The 14,214-nt window shown below is 40.8% G+C and overlaps 1 protein-coding gene across 1 annotated transcript; it reads right to left on the reverse strand.

Annotated features, from left to right (window-relative positions):
* Positions 1 to 1,572: 1,572 nt before the first annotated feature.
* Positions 1,573 to 9,292, reverse strand: slc22a6l (solute carrier family 22 member 6, like). The gene is made up of 11 exons (XM_084387345.1): positions 8,895 to 9,292; positions 7,678 to 8,167; positions 6,946 to 7,049; positions 6,665 to 6,819; positions 6,371 to 6,539; positions 4,568 to 4,691; positions 4,370 to 4,485; positions 4,075 to 4,289; positions 3,788 to 3,896; positions 2,882 to 3,085; positions 1,573 to 1,972 (listed from the first exon to the last, which is right to left on the reverse strand). Exons 2-11 carry the CDS (start codon positions 8,062 to 8,064, stop codon positions 1,879 to 1,881), a joined length of 1,677 nt encoding a protein of 558 aa, XP_084243471.1. The 5' UTR covers positions 8,065 to 8,167; positions 8,895 to 9,292; the 3' UTR covers positions 1,573 to 1,878.
* Positions 9,293 to 14,214: the final 4,922 nt, after the last annotated feature.

Raw genomic sequence — 14,214 nt, forward strand, 5'->3', positions numbered from 1 at the left:
CATGACCGCTTTAGAATGGGAGTCTATGTCCATGCACAAACATGTCCTTAAAACAACCCTTAACGTTTGTTTTCAAAACTGTGCAACTCACCGAGTGGTTAGTGGTGTTCGTTGATGATTAAAAACAAATAGCCTATATCGGCGCAATGTATGATTTCAATCCGTTTATTTTTCTATAGTGGAACTATTTTTTCAGATACCTCACAACCGCGTATAAACTTCCGCTCGATATTTGAGTCTGAAGCGTCTTTTCCGTTCCCGTTAGCGCAGTAATATCAACGAGCAATGAGTCCTCCAACAGAAATCAATGGGATTTGACAAAATGGCAAATAAAACACGACAGAAACTGTATTTCGCTACTCTACTTGTTTTGGAACATCAACGAACACCACACTCGGTGAGTTGCACAGTTTTGAAAACAAACGTTGAGGGTTGTTTTAAGGACATGTTTGTGCATGGCCATAGACTCCCATTCTAAAGCGGTCATGGGCAAATCTAAAATAGTCAAAAAGTCGAGACATTGTCAAAATTTCTTTGTCCACCACTCTTGTTCATCCAAAACAATCTACAAAATAGACTCAAAGTGTTAAATACCGGAATTATCCTTTAAGCTTTCAACATCATCAGTGATAAAAAGAAAGATTCTCAAAGCCCTTTAAAGCAGGCACATTTATTTATTAATTATTTACATGTTTAAATATACAGACCATAGAAAGGAAAAAATACTGTATAGAAAAATTTGTTGTAACAAATAATGCAATGCTGTGCAGAAGAAAATCCTTTTTCATAGAATGAGGTTAAGAAGGAGTGGCAGAGTTAAAGTCTTTCTCAGATCAACAGTTACTTTCCTTCTTATACCCTGAGCAAAGCATTGTTAAGCATGAGTGGAATACCAACACCAAAACCGACCGACAGGAAACCAAAAGATGAGGCAAATGGGTGGTGATCAAGAGGGGGAGAAGAACAGTAACATATTCTTCTTAATGCATGTTTAAGCAACAGTACCTAGATCTATTAAGTTCACCACCGTTCAGTTCAGTTTATAAGCTGTCAGATAAGACCAAACATGACATAGTTACATGTTAGAACACACTAGTTGATAAATAGTATGTAGTGCAACGCATGACGTGAAGCAAATAGTACAGATGTGTCATTGAGGTGTAAACGACTCTGTTTCCCCAGACAGAACCATTTTGTGCCAGGAGTGTCCCACTCCCAACAGTCCTCATTCAGCAAATTAATGAATCCCTGAACTACTGTGATGATAAAGGCCATTGTGCCACGTTTAATTCACATAAAAGGGGTTTCTGAAGTACTAGGGCAGTAGAGTTCTACCCATATTCGCTCAGCCCTACAAAATTGTCACTCATTTATTTACTTAAATACAAAATAACTTAATTTAATCTGAGAGATTATGTAATCAGCCACTCTACCAAGAGCCAACAGGCTAAATGACAGTAATGAAATTAAATTAATAATACATTATTTATATTTATTCATTTGGATGCATTTTTCAGAAAACTACTTATGAAAGCTCTAATAAATATCAACAAAACAAATACAAACTCCATTCATCAACAATTTGTGTTCTTTATTTCTTTTCATCATTCATGTAATAAAACAACAATTTCACACACACACACACACACAAGTAAAAGATTTCTAAAGAGCACAAAGCTCCATATGAAGCTATATTTCTCACTTCGTACAAGTAAATAATACTTTTAACTTACATTAATTGCTGTCAGAAAAACAAAATGAAAAAACATCACAAACCCCCATTTACAGCTGTTGGTTGTTTTCATCATAACACTTAAGTTCTCTTCTATATAACAATGATCATCTCCATTTATGTCATATACTGCAGTGATGACCATCTCAGGCAGACTCTTTCAGGAGGACACAACTGGGATCCTTCTTGGCCAAATCCTTTTTTTCAGGTAATCTTTTAGAATTTGTCCATCCTAAACCTCTATAATGATTGAAAGAGTTAAAAAACATGTTACCAGTTTACAATGACACTTTGCTCACTTGCACTTTAACTTTTGATTTAACATTCTCTTGCAATATCAATTGCATCATGATCAGATTCAACCAGCACAAAACTTTAATGTATATCAAGCCACCACACTGTAAAAAAATCCAATTGCAAATGTTTACTTATAAAACCTATTTACCTATGTTAACCTAACTAAATACCCATGTTTACTACTATTTTATCCAATGAATACAGACAATTAAGTTGAGGAAACTTAATGTTTTGATTTTGTCGTTTAAAGGGGTGGTATAAAACCCCTTTTTACAAGATGTAAAATAAGTCTCTGATGTCCTCAGAGTGTGTATGGGAAGTTTTAGCTCAAAATACCCCACAGATATTGTTATATAACATGTTAAAATTGTCACTTTTTGAGGGTGAGCAAAAACATTGTGAAGTATAACTTCATCACCTTCTAATACATGTACCTCATGCAGACAGAAAATGTGCTGTTTTGCAGAATTGTCAATAAATATTTTTTGTAATGTTGGCAATGTCTTTTGTATTGTGATGTATTTACATTATGGTTTGTACTCCCTGCATTTTGATTCTTAATGTGAGGGCTATACAAATATATAGGCGAGATATTTGGAGAAAGTTGAATCAACTTGAGTTCAGTGAACTTCAGGCCTCTGTAGTTGTGCTTACTTGTTTCTTTGAGTTGGACTGACAGTTAGATGAACTGACGAAGAAAGGTAAAATGAACTTAATCAAATCATTTTAGTGAACTTTCAAAAATGATTTGGCACAACTTCGACCACTGAAGTTGAGTAAACTCAAAAATGCTTTGCAGCTAGTTACTTTATTTTTTAAATTCTTTTTGTATTTTACAGTGCACTGGCTCACCTGTCATCCACATCCTGGATAGTATCAGGCAAAGGTTGTCCAAGGGTTTCTGGGAGAAAGAAGGCGATAATCCCACTGATAATTGGAGCCCCTCCGTAGATAAGACCAGATAGCCATGGGGAATCCTCTCCCAGAAGAAGCACCAGGGGGGCCACCATTGCTCCAAACCGAGCCATCATGGACACCCATCCCATTCCGGTCTGACTGAGAGGACACGGCAGAAAATTGCATACGTTGACATCAGTTGCACTGGAAAATAATATGGGATTCTGGGATTCTTGTTATTGCTTGTCAAAAAGAAACAAAATGATATGCAAACAGGGCCGTAACTACCATATCAATTGAGGGAAACAAAATTAGAAATGGACAAATTTATACTGCTCTATTTGTTATTAGAATGACAAAAGGTTTAAAAGTGACATTTTTAGGCTGGTCTGCAGTCGGCGGATTGACATGACCAATTAAATCAAAGAAGGTGGGATTTAACCAAAAGGGATTCACAAACATCAAACATGAATTCTAGTGCAACACTACAGTTTTTAATGGTAAAAGACTGTGAGGTAAGATGCAAGTAGCTAACCATTTAATATTTGACTATAATATCAGACTGAAAATAGGCTGAATTATTTAGCCTACATGACAAGAAACATTTTGTGTTATGTAATAAAGTGAAAGTGTGCATATAGCTCAAATTGTTTAAAAGATATATATTATTCTTGTTCTATTACTGCTTTTCTGTCTTTTTCTTTATTCCCTTAAATCCATTTTAAATCCTTTAGTTATTTAATTCCTTTAAATAAAAAGACCATTACAACCCTCCCCCAGTAATATTCAAGACATGGTAACGGCATTGTGGACAAGTGCATTTAAGCTGGAATTTTGTATGTTGGTTTAGGATTTAATTACCGGATGACCGTAGGATAGAGCTCTCCAGAATACAGGTAACAGCAGTTGAATGACGCAGCCAAGCAGCCCTTCCCAATCACTGCCATGCTGGTGCGTAACACTTGCATATCTGCACATGCACAAAAATAAGTGTCACAAACACATAGTTCCATGATCAGCCATGTGAATGTCAAACTTGAAACGCCATGGTTAAATTTCTGTGGTGACCCTATGTGACAATGTTCTCATTTCACATTTGCAGTTTTATTATTACTGCACTCTACTGCTAACCAGGCTCAAATTCTCACCATAAGGCACCAGAAGATTAACAAGTACCATCACGCCAGACAGTACAAGAGCTCCGCACTGAGATGGTCTTCGTCCTAAGAAGCTCATGGATATCGTAACCAAGATTTTGGCTGGTATATCCACTGCTCCAAAGATGACCTGGATAAGATAAATGCTGACTCCAAATTTCTGCAGATCCATGGAGAGGCCATAGTAGGCGAAGCTGGTTGAGAACCTGAGATGTTACAGTTCAAAGGTCACAGGTGTGGTATAATTCAAATGCTGGTTGGTACTGAATGAGATTGAGTAACTGACCAGACTGCGCTAAGGCACACGGTGATGGTCCTCATAGTGGATGTGCGTAGAAGGTCTAGAGCACTGTAAGACCCCTGTGAACAAGCCATCTCCTTCTTCATGGACTCTTGCAACATCTGCATGCACAACCACAGCAGAATAAGCATTCCGAATTACCCGGAGGATGCTGAAATTGACACAACCCTCATAAAGTCACACCTCAAGGTTGATTTTATCGGCCTCTGCACGGCGTCCATTTATGCGAGCCACCGTTTTGAGGTTTTTTACTGCCTGCTCTGATTTCTTGGTCAGGACCAGCCAACGAGCAGACTCTAAGAACCACCTGCAGAAGATAAAAACTCGAACATGACTACTGCTACATATGAGTAAAATAAACACTGACTTGGTGGTTGACTTCCTACAATGGATTTTTATTTACAATAATAATATTATGAAATTATTTTAATTATCACTTAATATTATTAAAGACTTATTTAAAAGACTAAACATTAATAAACATATTAATGTGTTTGTGTAAGGTTCTGATTTTGTCGTGGAGGAGATGGAAGATGAACATGCCCCAGACTAACTTGCCCCTTGCCTGTTGCAATTATCTACTCCAATCCTCCCTAGGCCAGCACCCAAATCCTCCACGGACCTAGAACCCAAGCCCGCAAAGGATAGTAAACCAGAGCCCACCGCAGACGGGGAGTCCATGCCAGAGCTGACACCTGAGCTCCTCAACATCTGTCCCAGAGTGTGTGTTAGTGGAGTTCTTGGGCATGACGTGGAGCCTTGTCCATTCCCTGAGGGTGAGCTGTGCATAACTTCTAAACAATTGTGTGAGGAATTGGAGGAGGTTGTTTCCCAGGATCTCCTGTCACCATTGGTTCCGCCCAGCACCAGGTCTGTTTTGTCGCCCAGCACCATGTCACTGTTGTTGATGATGCTCCCACCCTGCATCCCACTCCCCCCTCCTCTGCCTTCCCAATACTGGCCAAGGAGGCTCCCACCCTGCATCCCACTTCCCCCTCCTCTGCCTGCCCAATATTGGCCAAGGAGGCCATTTTTTACCTCTTTGCCTGCGCTATCACAGCTAAGAAGGCCATCTCGTAAACCTCTGCCCACGCTATCCATTTCTTCGGCCCTGTCTCTGCTGGCTCCCTTCAGCCCTTCGACTCCTTTGCTGGCTCCTCTCAGCAGGTCAGATCCGCCTTGGTCTTCCTGTTCACCAGCTCTGCCCTGGTGTGTCGACCCTCTAGCTCCACCTCATAACTCCAAGCCCTTCACTCCACCTTGACCCTTAGGCTAGTTGGCTCAACCTTGGCTCCTTACTCCCTCTGCACCACCCGGGACCTTCATCCTTAAGGCTCCACTGGGCTTTCTCGTCACTCCGGTTCCGCTTTGGTCAGTCTTCGCTCTGCCTTCATCTGCGCCTCGGCCCTCAACCCCATCATCTACTCCCTCGTCCTGGGTTATCCCATCTTCCAGCTCTACATCATCCTCCTAAGTTCCCTCCTACCCTCCTCTGTTGGACTTTTTGTTGTTTTTTTATTTGGGAGGGGGGGTTATCATGTTTGATCTGTGTTTGTGTTTTGCTTGAGTAGGACTTTGTGTTTAGTTTAGCTTTGTTCCCAGTTCAGTTTCATGTGTTAATTCATCTGTTGCCATGGTTTTTGATTTGCCCTCATGTGTTTCACCTGTGTCTGGTTAATTATCCCATTTAGCTCCAGTGTTAGCGCTCATTTTCAGTTGTTCTCTGTCCGTGATTGCCAATGTATACTGGTTGATCCATTCAAGTTTCTTAGAAGTTCTGAGTAATATGAGTGTTTGGTTACTTTGACTTGTTATTTCATAATGCTGCACATAGATTCTGCTACCTTTTTTTATTCCTGCTTCCTTTTGACACTTTTATTTAGAAAGGGGGCATTGAATTGATCAAATATGACACTAATGTTACAAAAGATTTCTATTTCAAATAAATTCTGTTCTCTTGAACATCGTCACGAGCAGAAGACACACCACGAGTAGAGGAAGGACACATAGAAAGGCAGAGAGACGGCCAGTGTAAGCCAGCGCCAGTCTCTGATGCTGTAAGCGACGGCTGCCAGGATCAGCTGGCCTGTGGTGTAGCAGTAGCCCGTTCCTGTGCCCACCACCGTCCGCACATGCGTGGGGATCCATTCCACAACTGAGGAGAAGCAACAATGACACTTCATGCTTTTCTCCTCTAGATGTCACCAAACACAATGTAAATCAAATGAATTGAATAGATGCCAACCTCTAATCCACAGCTGTGTTATTCACTATACTCACTTAGTGAGAAAGAATTGAGCACCAAACCAGAAAGGGCCATGCCACAGCAGACACGGAAAAGGCAAAACATGGTGAAGGATGTAGAGAAGGCAGCACATGTTCCTCCAACCGCCATCATCAGGTTAGAGATCAGCAGTAAAATGCGCCGGCCAAATCTACACCAGATTGGGGGAACTTAATTAGTGTGCTACTGCATTTCTCTGTCAGATGTGTTATATAATGAAGTTTATTATTATATCGTTGATGTTGTTGTCATATTTAACTGTAAAAGCTGTCACAACCTGTCAGAAAGTCCCCCAAAAACCACTGCTCCCACAAGGACGCCTCCCATATAGGTAGTTTGACTCATCTGTTTTAGTGCACGCTGGTCACAAACCAAATCCCACTAAAAGAATCAACATTTTAATTAAAAACACACATGGAAAAACATATTACACCTTATTTTAAGGCAACTTAGTTAAGCAAATAAGTACTGTATTATATTATTTAACTACATGTACTTACTATAGAGTTATGGTTTGGTTTAGGTTTAGTTACTTGTAATTAATTTACTGTTATTACTACATGTAGTAACTACTTCACCTTAAAATAAAGTGTTACCAAACATACCACTTTCCTTTCTTTGCTTATTGCGTGGTGAACAGGCAGAGGTCATTCAGTGCCCCAAAAAAGTATTTGGAGACACAAGGTGCACTAACAAATATATGATTTTCATTGAATTATTGCACAAATGGTACTTTTTCTTTACTTTTTTTGGTAACACTTTACAATAAGGTCTCATTTGTTAATGCATTAGCTACCATGAACTAACAATGAGCAACGTGTTTTACAGCATTTTAATAATAAAAATATTTTTTTCATTGTTATTCATGTTAGTTCACATTGCAAGTAATAGAAACAGACACAACTTTTGATTTAAAAAATGTATTATTAAATGTTGAAATTAACATTAATGTCACCATGAAAGCAAACTTTTTGCTAATAATAATAATGAAAATACATTTAACACTTACCTCACTAATAATAGTCGAGCTCATTTCTGTCATGTTGTAGTACCATCCATCCTCACACTTCTGCATCTCTATCTCTTCCTCATCCTCTTCCTGTAGGCTCTCTGAACTATTGCTGTTCAGGAGCTGCCACTGAGGATAGGCGTAGCGTCTGCAACGTTCCGGTTGGCCGTTCGGGCCCAGGGGCACCGTTGCCCGCAGCATGTCCCCCTTGGAGGACATTGAGAAATTGGCGTAGGGAGCGCAGTGGTGCGGCGGCACAGAGGCCACAAAATTTTGCAGCAGGTTATGGCTGGCCATCATCAGGATGGGCATACTCAACAGGGTGACATGCAGGATCTGAAAGCGTCCTGTGCTGCCCACCTGCTCCAGCAGGTCAGAAAAGACCATGGCTCAGATGTCCACAACAATAGGGAATATCACAGGTATCACACCTCACGTGAGGTATACAGTTTATAACCCAATGTTCTGTAAAGTGAGCTGTTAAATGTGTCTGTGGGAATATAAAGATAAGGCATGTTGGTCAAAAGCCCTTTTGGAAAATTCACTTACTATTCGCTCTGGAATAGGTAATGCACTGCATTTATCACAATCAAATTATATTGCAATTATAAAACAATTACTTTGCAACATATCAGATTTAAATATAATAATTTAGCAGATGAGTTTATCCAAATAATTAAAAGTACAAGTGTAGATATTATGGAGATGTAAACATATTATACTAATAATATTGGCATCACTGTATGAAAAAGTTGTACATAAAGATGACATTTTACAAGAAATACTATTTCAGTCTTTCTACCTTAAAATTTCATGTTTAATTCAATGAGTTACTTATTTTTTCAATTTAGTTACATTCAGTTCACATTTATTTGTATAGCGCTTTTCACAATATTGTTTCAAAGCAGCTTTACAGAAACTGTCTTAATTATGTATTTCAGAAATGTACATAGTTAGCTAATAATGTATTAATTTAAACAATGAGCTCATTGAAGTAATGAATTGTTAACAAATGATTAGGATATGTAGAACAATTGGTGCATGATTCAGAACTTATTTTTTCAGTGTAATTTTGAAATGTTCTAGCAATTTGAGAGAAAATTGTTTCTATACCAATTGTTTTCAGTGTAGGCCTCAAATGCAATACAAATTAAATACAAATAAGACACTAAATAAAAAGCTTCACAGATGAGCATAAAAAACAAGTGCGCACGGACCTGTGGTGACTTGGATGTCCTGAATTTTCTCCCTAGAAAACAAATGGAACTAGAAAGATATTCTTAATAGGAAAAATAAATAGAGAAACTGTTATGCGTTGTTGTATAATCAGCTCTTAAATTCCTCAGGCTTTCGGGTGGAAATGCACCAAAGGTTTGCTCTGGATTAGAAGGTCCACGTTTAAACCGCTTGTGGCACGAACAGACTTTTTCATGAGGCACGGGAAGAGATGCCTCAGCTAGACTGAAGTTGTTGTGCTCCTTCTGGAATCCCTTGGCTAACCTCTGTGCTCGTACCTGCTGTGTCCTGAAGATGGTCCAGTGTCGAGCCGGTGGGGTGTTACTGTGAGGAACTGAGTACAACTCAGGGTAGATTAGTGTGCGGGACTTCAAGTCTCACTATCAGTGTGAAAGGAGGAGGGGATTATGGGTAAATTAATTACTTAATTACTCTCTGCATAACTCTCTGCTTAGCTGAATGTAGGCAGAACATTTTGTTCGCTCAAGCAATGAGTGAGACAGAGCAGGTTTGACAAAAAAGTAACCAATGATGTTTATCCATAGGTATGTATGTCGTCTGACTCTCAAAGTTCAAAAAGTTCCTCATAAACATGCACACACCCACAGTATAGGTTATATATGTTCAGTCCTGTGTACGACAATACACCTGATAAGGATACGTCACTTTTGAAAAAATTGTGTCAATGATATCAGTTTTATAGGGCTGTTATCATTGTGTGTGATCAGGGTTTTCAAACTTTTTAATGCTTTAATATTTTAGGACCCCCTTGTGATGAATCTCTTTCCTAAAATATATAAGGCAGCTTTATATGTTTATATACACAGATCCATTTAAACTGTGTGAGGAAAAATAAGTGTGATAAGACAAAATTGTACAATTCGCTTTTCTAAAGGATCACATGACACTGCAGACTGATTACTGAGAGTTATGGCTGCTGAAAATTCATCTTTGCCATCACAGGAATAAATCACAGCTTAAAATATATTACAAACAGTTATTTTGAATTGCAATACCATTTCACAATATTAATTTTTACTGTATTTTTGATGAAATAAAAAATAAAATGTAATGTATATAACTATTAAGAAATCTATAAGGATATACATTTATTTTATTCAAATGTTTAAATATATATTTTTTAACTTTGTATAAGTCAACAGTGCATATTTCCTTTAGATATTAGAACATTTTAAATATTTACTTTAAATATTAAATAATACTGAACGTACATTGAAAGAAAATTTTGTCAGGTGTGGAGGTGGTGAAAGGAGCGATGACTCGGGTGCAGAGTTGATGGGCTTTTATTTATTAAAAAACACAAACAAAAACTACCACGAGGGACTGGACTTGACTTGACTTGACTTGACTTGACTTGACTTGACTTGACTTGACTTGACTTGACTTGACTTGACTTGACTTGACTTGACTTGACTTGACTTGACTTGACTTGACTTCACTTGACGGGACTGGACTTGACGGGACTGGACTTGACATGACTTGATGTGACGTGACGTGACGTGACTTGACTTGACTTGACTTGACTTGACTTGACTTGACTTGACTTGACTTGACTTGACTTGACTTGACTTGACTTGACTTGACTTGACTTGACTTGACGGGACTGGACTGGACTTGACGGGACTTGACTTGACGGGACTGGACTTGACGTGACGTGACTGGACGTGACGTGACGTGACGTGACTTGACGGGGACTTGACTTGACTTGACTTGACTTGACTTGACTTGACGGGACTGGACTTGACGGGACTTGACTTGACGGGACTGGACTTGACGGGACTTGACGGGACTGGACGTGACGTGACGTGACGTGACTTGACTTGACTTGACTTGACTTGACTTGACTTGACTTGACTTGACTTGACTTGACGGGACTGGACTTGACGGGACTTGACTTGACGGGACTGGACTTGACGGGACTTGACGGGACGTGACGTGACGTGACGTGACGTGACGTGACGTGACGTGACGTGACTTGACTTGACTTGACTTGACTTGACTTGACTTGACTTGACTTGACGGGACTGGACTGGACTGGACTTGACTTGACAGGACTGGACTTGACGGGACTGGACTGGACTTGACGGGACTGGACTGGACTTGACGGGACTGGACTTGACGAGACTTGACGAGACTTGACGTGACGTGACGTGACGTGACGTGACGTGACTTGACGGGACTGGACGTGACGTGACGTGACGTGACGTGACGTGACTTGACGGGACTGGACTTGACGGGACTGGACTTGACGGGACTGGACGTGACTTGACGGGACATGACTTGACGTGACTTGACTTGACTTGACTTGACTTGACTTGACTTGACTTGACTTGACTTGACTTGACTTGACGGGACTGGACTTGACGGGACTGGACTTGACATGACTTGATGTGACGTGACGTGACGTGACTTGACTTGACTTGACTTGACTTGACTTGACTTGACGGGACTGGACTGGACTTGACGGGACTTGACTTGACGGGACTGGACTTGACGTGACTGGACGTGACGTGACGTGACGTGACTTGACGGGGACTTGACTTGACTTGACTTGACTTGACTTGACTTGACTTGACTTGACTTGACTTGACGGGACTGGACTTGACGGGACTTGACTTGACGGGACTGGACTTGACGGGACTTGACGGGACTGGACGTGACGTGACGTGACGTGACTTGACTTGACTTGACTTGACTTGACTTGACTTGACTTGACTTGACTTGACTTGACTTGACGGGACTGGACTTGACGGGACTTGACTTGACGGGACTGGACTTGACGGGACTTGACGGGACGTGACGTGACGTGACGTGACGTGACGTGACGTGACGTGACTTGACTTGACTTGACTTGACTTGACTTGACTTGACTTGACGGGACTGGACTGGACTGGACTTGACTTGACAGGACTGGACTTGACGGGACTGGACTGGACTTGACGGGACTGGACTGGACTTGACGGGACTGGACTTGACGAGACTTGACGAGACTTGACGTGACGTGACGTGACGTGACGTGACTTGACGGGACTGGACGTGACGTGACGTGACGTGACGTGACGTGACGTGACGTGACTTGACGGGACTGGACTTGACGGGACTGGACTTGACGGGACTGGACGTGACTTGACGGGACATGACTTGACGTGACTTGACTTGACTTGACTTGACTTGAAACAACGATCCAGCACAGGACTGAAAACACAGGGAGAATAAATAGGGAGCAAACAAGGCAGGTAACGAGGGAGGACGGGTGGGCCAAATGAACCTATAATCAGGTAACAAGATGGGCTGAGTTAGACAATCGACATGAGGGCGCATGGCACAAGGAAATACATGACTGTCCTCATGTGCCCACATGTGCTCATGTGTTTGTCACGTTTGGTGTGAGCACATGGCCAGCAAACACAATCACCAGCCATGTGCCCCAACAAAACAAGACATGAACACGCAGCTAATGAGAACACTCATAAGCCACGTGTTCACGCAAAACATGACATGAAAGCACATGAAACAAGGCACAGACAAGACAAAACAGGAGTGTCAGGGCTCTGTCTCAAAACCAAGAAATAGACTAGACAGAAGTGACAGAACCCTGACAAAATTTATTCTCAAATTTCCCTTTGGGGTCCCTAAGACCCTCGTTTTAAAACTCCTGAATGTGTTCCCTACAGTGGCCAGTATTGATGTGTATGCATTTATGATACAACAACAATTATTTTGTGCCAAAGTGAACACTTTGGCTCTGTCCGAAAATGTAGAAAGGCATCAAGGCACGTCCGAATCCATTGTTAGCTTCTCTTCCTGTCTCCTGAGATCCCTTCATCTGATCGGAGATGAAGGAGATGAGAAAGAGAGCTTTCCTGTAGCTCAAACAGTAGAGTGTTGACGCTTGCAACACCAAGGTCATGGGTTCGATTCCCAGGGAAAGCAAGATCTGATAAGAATGTTAATGTGTATCTTGAAATGCAATGCAAGTCACTTTGGATAAAAGTGTCTGCCAAATATGTGAATGATTGATTTTTGAAGGCAGCATAGCTGTATTCTTCACTACCTTTGATATCCCACAATCCTGTGCTTTCCATTCTGTGACAGTTAAGTCAAAAAATAAAGATGGTGATTTCTGATGAGTCACTACTGATGTCATTTCCAGTGAGAAATTACTATTGTAGTAATTAAATATTCGCTTAGTTATCAACAAAGCACGTTCTATTTTGCTGTAGATCATTAAACCGTTACCCTGCCTCAGAAGTCTGTCCAAAATCAGTTTCTTGAGGTACCTTTGTATGCAAACGCTGCCAACAAAGTCATCGAGGCAACAAGTCAGCTCCCAATAAGTTTTACGGACGCAGCATGTGGTTGCATAGATTTAGAATCCTGAATCATCAGTTTTTGCTGAATAAGGCTGACATATATGTAAACTGAAGTTATTAACAGTTAATGTGATGAACTCCACTTGCATTAACTTGAGGGGAACTGACATTACACATTCATTCTAGCCACAGACATTTTTGCACAGAATGTTGTAAAGTGAAGCAACAGACGTCTGCGATAATCCAGTGGCCCCCGTTCTGCAGTGTGAATGGAAAGTCAGGACCCGTTTATCTCCAAATCGCTCCAGTGAAGAGCAACACCAGCTGCCAGAGCAAATAACTCAGCGTAGACCTTCGCTTGAAACACACTGTGACAGATCAAGCCAGTTTCTTGCATTCCCCTGCCAGTTTGTGAGATGACCTCAAGGTTGAAGGTGCAATGGGGGGGATTTAGCATTCCTCACGCAATCGTGGCGGTGTACCCAAGCTCTAGACATTGCTGGTTAACCATTACAGTAATACGCGTCAAATAGATTGTTTATTGGCAGCGCACAGCATAACTGACCCCTGATTTCAAACATTGCTTGTATGCAAGAGTGTGTGAGAGACTGCTCACACGTGGGTAAATACTAAAGTGCCCAGCATGAATGGGTCAACGAGTATGTGTTTACATAACACTTATTCTCATTCTTAGCAAACTGGTGAGATAAATAACAGAACCAAGCAGTTTATTTGTAATTTATTACACAGTTTTGTTGTTCTTTAACAACAATAATTGAAAAAAGGCCTTGTATTTGGGATGGCTGGTTATGATTATTAATAACAGCTGATGAGAGAGACTTTTAAGTGCATGATTTTTGTGACTTTTACACATTACACAATCCAAAAAGTGTTAGACGTGAAGATTCACATACATATGAGCACTGCTTACTGCCTCACTTTAAAAGCAACCGTAACCCCCTACACC

Source organism: Rutilus rutilus (assembly GCF_951802725.1).
Source record: "Rutilus rutilus genome assembly, chromosome: 18".
NCBI lineage: Eukaryota > Metazoa > Chordata > Actinopteri > Cypriniformes > Leuciscidae > Rutilus > Rutilus rutilus.

What these genes read in the sequence shown, in the direction of transcription:
- slc22a6l (XM_084387345.1), bottom strand. Translation starts at nt 8,064, where the DNA reads ATGGTCTTTTCTGACCTGCTGGAGCAGGTGGGCAGCACAGGACGCTTT. An exon ending in CCGATAAAATCAACCTTGAG is followed by an intron (nt 4,486 to 4,567) that starts GTGTGACTTTAT and finishes TTGTGCATGCAG; the next exon opens with ATGTTGCAAGAGTCCATGAA. An exon ending in TAATCTTCTGGTGCCTTATG is followed by an intron (nt 3,897 to 4,074) that starts GTGAGAATTTGA and finishes GTGCATGTGCAG; the next exon opens with ATATGCAAGTGTTACGCACC.